Here is a 6000-nt window from a genome sequence, read left to right as displayed (position 1 = left end):
TTAAATTTCGTTTCAGTTCTAAATAGGATCCTATTCAAAAAAAAGCTTCTTGAGGATGGGGCTATTTCGTTTTTGCCTTTTTATCTCTCCAAGGTCTTTGGATCTCCAACTTCTGGTACACAGCAAGCGTTTAATAAATGAATACGTCCTTGTTGCCTCCCACAAGACACTCCACCTTCCTACTCTGGTCGTTTTCACTATCACCCCCCACCCCCTTCAAAGTTGCAATGCTCTCCCTTCCCCCCACCTCTTTTTTTTTTTTTTTTTTTTTTTTCTGGCTGAGGATGAAAAAAAGAAAGACAGCCAAGCTTTTAGAACACAGCAGTTACTGACTGCATTAATCATTTATTCGCAAAAATCCGGTGCTGTCTTGGTCAACTTTTGTCCCCAGGTATAAGAAACTTCTCTTTTCCCCTAAGTAAGGACTCTCAGTTCGGAGCTGGGAGCTGTTAAGTTACTTATTTGCTTCCACTTCGAAAACCAGAAGGAGCCTGGCATCCAAATTGCCGGCTTCGCCGCCTCATTCACCCAGCTATTCCCGGGCCCACAGACCTCTAACTGGGAGTGGGAGCGGGGGAGAGGGTGGGGAGGGGGGTGGAAAGAGGGACGCGACGGGTCGAAGAAAGAAGTGTATTTTCCATAAGAGCCTCTTACCGACCTGGCTCAAAAATTGGGAAGCAGCGGTTTCGGCAGCAGCCACCGCACCACCCTGCCAAGCAGAAACTTCAGCTAAAAGCAGCGGGCAGGCGCGAGGAGGGGCCCGGGAGGAGGGCAGCGCTTCTGGGATATTTAATGTAAGTCTTGCAACAGGCTTCAAAGAACATTGCTCTCAACTCCCCGCCTCCCAACCTCCCCTTCGCATCCCCCCCCCCCATCATTCCCCGAGCCCCAACCCCTTTCTCTCTTTTCCTGTTGCGTCCCAACCCTCCGCCCCACGTTCTTCTTTTGCTGGCACATACTGACCCAGAGCAGTTCAGCTCTGCTCAGCCGTGCCGTGCAGTGTTGTGCGCTGCGCAGCTCCGCTCAGCTTCGCAGAGCCCAACGGCAAGGGCGCGGAGCCGGGGAGCCCCATCCTTGCGCTCCCTTGGATTCCGGGGCCGCTCCCCTCCTAAGCCGCAGGCGCTGCCGCCTCCGCCTCCGCCGTCTCCTCCTCCTCGGGAGTTGCGCGCACAGCGGAGGCACCCCTCGGGACTCCCGCAGCCAGCCAGACGGTCTGCAGAGTGGACCGACAGACGGGAGCCCCCGCATCAGGGTAAGCGGCCGAAGAGCGCGCTTAGAGACCGCCCCGCAGCATGGATTCGGATTCTGGGGAGCTGAGCGAGGGAGAGCCGGTCTCCGCTGCAGGTAAGGCTGAAGTGGCAGGGGTTGCTAAGGGGAGGAGGGGATAGAAGAAGAGGATAGGAGGCGGGGAGAGAAATCGCAGGGATTTCTCTAGCAGAAGGACTGGCTCACAGAAGGCAGAATTAGTTCTGTAAGAGAATTGTTTTAACCAGCTGGCTGCGGGTATGTGCGTGCGCGTGTGCGGGTATTCATCCTTCTTGGCGCCCAACCAACTTATTTAGTTGCAGAATGTGTCAAAGGGTGCCAGTATAGAGAGGTGTGCACTGGGCTAAGGATAACCCAAGTCTTGTATTGGACTCTTCTTCTCCTGGAAGCAGGGTGGGGGCAATGTTTGGGAAATACTTATAGTGTGCCGCATCAAGGATTGCAAAATATCTGCCTTTGAATTTTATTTCCAAATGCTGGCTTAAAGAGTCCCTAAGCAGAAGGGTTAGTTGAGATGTATAGCAGGTGACTCAGTCTAAAGTCCGGAAAGCTAAAAAGGTGGAGTTTAGAGTAATTCCGTGGGAAATGACATGACGAGAAATCCAATACCTTATGTATTGTGGTTTCTAGAAATTATCATTTTTTTCCCCTCTCAGAACTATAGTTGGGTATATCCCAAAGCTCCAAGCTGGAGCAGAAGGTATAAGTGAGCATCTTAGAAGACAGGAAGACATGGAAGAGAGAGGAGTGCCCTGTAGGAATGGAGGGTGGGGGGAAGGGGATAAAACGGGAGGCTTTTTTTTTTTTTAACATTGACTGATCGATGTAAAGACTGAGGATGGATTGTTATCCATCTCTTCACTCCTCCCTAGGTTCTAAACAGGAAGAATTAGAAAGTAACCAGCATCCTTTGGTGATCTGCTGACCCCTCACCCTCTCCTGTCCACCCACAATCGGAATCAGCCAAGCATCATCTCACTCTTTTAAATCACCTCCCTCTTCTTCCCATCTCCATGACCATTCACCCACGCTCTAAGTCACCAAATCATGCTCTCTCTCACCTACTCTTCCCACGTATTCTTTTGAGTGTGAGGATACATGTAGAGATCTTCAGTCCTAGCGACTGGGAGTTGGGGAAGAAAGACTGAGAATAAAAAAATCAGAGACTTCCATAAGCCCAACCTCCAAATGTCATTGATTGATGTGTTCCAGGAAGGAGCGGCAGGCAATCAGAGGACTCACATTAGTGAACTTGGAGTAACCAAAAACTATCCCAACACAAAACCTTAAACTCTCATTCCCATAGAAAACGAAATCCTGTACTGTAGCAGATCCCCTGAAGTCCCTTCTGTCACAGATAAAGTCCTGTACTGGTTCAAACTAAAGTTAAACTAGTGTCCAGAAGTATAAAGCAGAAGAGAAAAGATGTCTACTAACCTCTTAGAGTGGCTCTAGTAAGCATACATCTGACAGGTGGAATGGAGCAGCAGACTTCCCTGGTATCTTGAGTGCCACTTGCTTATATATTTGATCTATATTTGTGCTCTTGTGCATGACTATAAATTGAGACCCATGTTCATATTCAGTTTACTTTGACTTCATAGTCACCTTATATTTGAGCATATCTATGTGTAGAGCTATATGTTAGGGGATGTAGTTATTTTAAGAATTTGGGAGGAAGTAGAGAGAGGAGAGACAGAGCAACACTTAGAATGTTCTTCCAACCAGAGGAAAAGTAGAAAAAAGCACTGTTTTTGGAGTCAGGTTTGTTTCAGAGCTCTGTTCTTACTATTTAGGCATATTACTTTACATCTATTGGATTTTAGTTTCTTCTTCTATAAAAGGGGGATGGGGACGGATGATTACATGGTGTCTGGGGTCCCATCCAGCTCTAAAAATCCTGTGACTTCATCAACAAAATCTGATATCCTTCCTGCAATCCATTAAATACTGGCTTTTTTGGCAGAAGAGGGAGAGAAAGAAAAGGAAAGGGAGGAGGATCAGAGAATGGAAAGGGGAAAAGAAAATAGATGAAAGGATTTGAAAGGATTGGAAGAAGGTAGTCTAAGGTAGTTTGTATCTTCTTGGATGAGGGAAAGAAGCAGATTTAAAATATCCACTCCCTTGTGCCTATAGCAATAGCCCTACCTCCCTTTTCATTAAAGCAATACTACTTCTGTATATCTATGAATAATGATCAAGGGCTCCCTGAAAAGCTACCAGCCATTAATTAGAAAACTCATTTGGGGATCTTGAGTTACATTTTTTTCTGTCAATCATATTAATCATTTGCTTCTATTGTCTACAGTAATTGAAAATATGCTATACCTCCCAAGTGAAGCAAGTATGTCCTAGAATCTAAGAAGTGGAAGGTACCTCAGAGGTCATCTCATGATTCCCATGTATAACATCCCTGATACATAAATGGTAATCCACTAGTGACAAGGAACTCCCTCTTAAAGAATCCTATTTTACTTTTGGACAGCTCTAATTCCTTTTTTTTTTTTTTTTAATTTGGGGAAAAAATGCCTCCTGGAAACCTCTGTCCACTGGTCCTCTGGAGTCATAAAAAAACAACAACAACAACAACAACAACTAATTTTTATTTCACATGATAACCTTTCACAAATTTATGAACATAGTAATCATATCTTCCCCCAATTAGTCTCTTCTTTAGGTTAAATATCCCCAGTTCTTATACAAGAATATCCTGTGACAAAAATTCAAGTCATCCTTTAGCTTGATTGTAAATCTCCTCATTCCTTAAGGACAGGAACTATCTTCTGCTTCTTTGAATCCTCATTGAATAGTTTAGTGTGATTGACTGGCCCTTCTGAATGAGAGATTTTGTGGTATATTTAGTAGAAAGGACCTTGGAAGCAAGTTCCTGGGTTTAAATCCTGTCTCCACCAAGTACAAATCACTTAACCTGTTGGTGCCCCAGGCACATAACTTTCTACAACCCTCAATTACCAATGATTTGTCAATCCCCATATGTGGAAGGAATTTCCATTCTGGGAATTGCCCCACCCTTTTTCTTCTCCCCCTCAGCTCCTTTCCCCCACATACACATGAAACAAATGTCTGTCAAACAAACAAACCATAAAACAAATATTTGAACTGCTCACATATAATGTTGAGGACAGTTTTCATGAAAGCAGACTTATGATTTAACAAATGACTATCCTTTAAATTTAATTACAGAATACTAATTAATTAATTAGAATAATTGTTCCCTGTTTACAAAGCACAGAATCATACATTTAAAGCTGAGAGGAACCTTAGAGTTCATTTAGTTTAACTTCTTCCTTTTGTAGATGAAGAAACTAGCCCTGATTATTATTTTTTTAGGTATATGAACCTTACTGTATTGATCTTAAACATTTATCTGTATCATCTATGTCACTGATTGGGTATGCATGATAGAGTATGGTATCTTCCAGAGTGCATTCACCTGCATATGTGTGTGTGTGTGTGTGTGTGTGTGTATTACATTCTATGTCAGTAGCTTTCAGATTTGACCATGAAGACCACCTTCCTTTAATCCATAATCCTATCCCTTTTAGGACCATGTTAAGTTGTTCTTAGATAGCTTCCTATCCTTCCTTTTTTAGTCTTTTTTGGGGCGGCAGGGGAGGGATATCTTGTTGGCATATCACCTTCATTTCTGGAGATAACTCTCCCTCCTTCAACCCCTCTAACCATCAGGCCTTGTAACAAAAAGTTGGGAGGGGGACAGAAGAAAAAACAGTTCAACAAAACCAAACAATAGATTGACAGTGTGGGACAGTATATGCACTATTTTACACTCAGAATCACCATTTCTGCAGAAAAGGAAGAAGGGTGCTTCTCTAAATATTTACAAAGGTGAGTAAGAGCATCTATGGATGCTCTGAACTCTCTGACTCTGATCCCTCTTCTCTGAGTATCTTTTATCCCCAGCAAATGTTATACAAATTTCATATACTAGATCTCCCTGCAACTTTGGAGAGGGGCTTAAAATTTTAATTTGTTATTATTTACTATTTATCCTTCTGGAAACATGATATTCCACAGGATTGTAAATTTTAAGAATGGCTAAGAGGCCATCCCTCTTTATATAGGGATATGTACCCCTGTACACATATCTCTTATTATATTGATGTGGAAATTGAGGCTCAGAGAAAAAAGTGGCTTGCCCTGGATTACATATCTAATATTGTCTGAAACAGGATTAGAATTCAAATCTTTAAGTGCAGAGCTCTATCCCTTGTGCTTCTCATCCTGCTTCTTTTAGAGCACTTTTGTATATTTCTGAAGTTTTATAGTTTCCATGATTAGGAAAAAGCCAGGGTTTATGGAACACTGGATTACTTCCAGAGACCCAACTTGGCAGTCTTTCCACCAGCAAACCCACCATTAACCTCTCAGACATGCTAGAGAGTTTTAGTTTCAGGATGATTGAGAATTTTTCCTGAGAAGCAACTGGAGAATCAATAATAATGATCTCAGTCCTCCTTTTCTGGCTCACAAAGATGCTATGATATACCCCACCCTTCACTAAGGGAAAAAGAGTGTCTCCTCAAGCAGTTCCTCCCAGATTTTTCGAGTAATCAAATGTATGGTCTATTGGCACTGCACTGTCTGCCCTCCTATATAGTGGCTGAGATGAGCAATTTTTACACATTCCCCTCTGTCCCTCCCCTACTCAAGAACCCCTAAAGGATTCCTTTTGCCCATCATATCAAATCCAAA

The 6000-nt window shown here is 43.2% G+C and overlaps 1 protein-coding gene across 5 annotated transcripts in view; it reads left to right on the top strand.

Moving 5' to 3' along the window:
* The first annotated feature begins 268 nt into the window (after nt 1-268).
* Nucleotides 269-6000, top strand: part of TNFAIP8L3 (TNF alpha induced protein 8 like 3) — a 28191-nt gene continuing 22459 nt past the window's right edge. For 4 of the 5 annotated variants that reach the window (XM_051980653.1, XM_051980652.1, XM_051980651.1 and 1 more), the window contains exon 1: nt 269-1344. Coding sequence is in view for 1 of the 5 variants with exons in the window: in XM_051980650.1 (XP_051836610.1) it covers nt 1293-1344 (52 nt within the window). In the remaining 4 variants the exon portion in view is untranslated. The remainder of the gene's footprint in view (nt 1345-6000) is intronic. The other variant, XM_051980650.1, reaches the window with a different exon arrangement.

Source organism: Antechinus flavipes, chromosome 2 (genome assembly GCF_016432865.1).
Source record: "Antechinus flavipes isolate AdamAnt ecotype Samford, QLD, Australia chromosome 2, AdamAnt_v2, whole genome shotgun sequence".
NCBI classification, from domain to species: domain Eukaryota; kingdom Metazoa; phylum Chordata; class Mammalia; order Dasyuromorphia; family Dasyuridae; genus Antechinus; species Antechinus flavipes.
The sequence above is the reverse complement of the archived record's forward strand: the minus strand, read 5'-3'. Positions and strand labels throughout refer to the sequence as shown.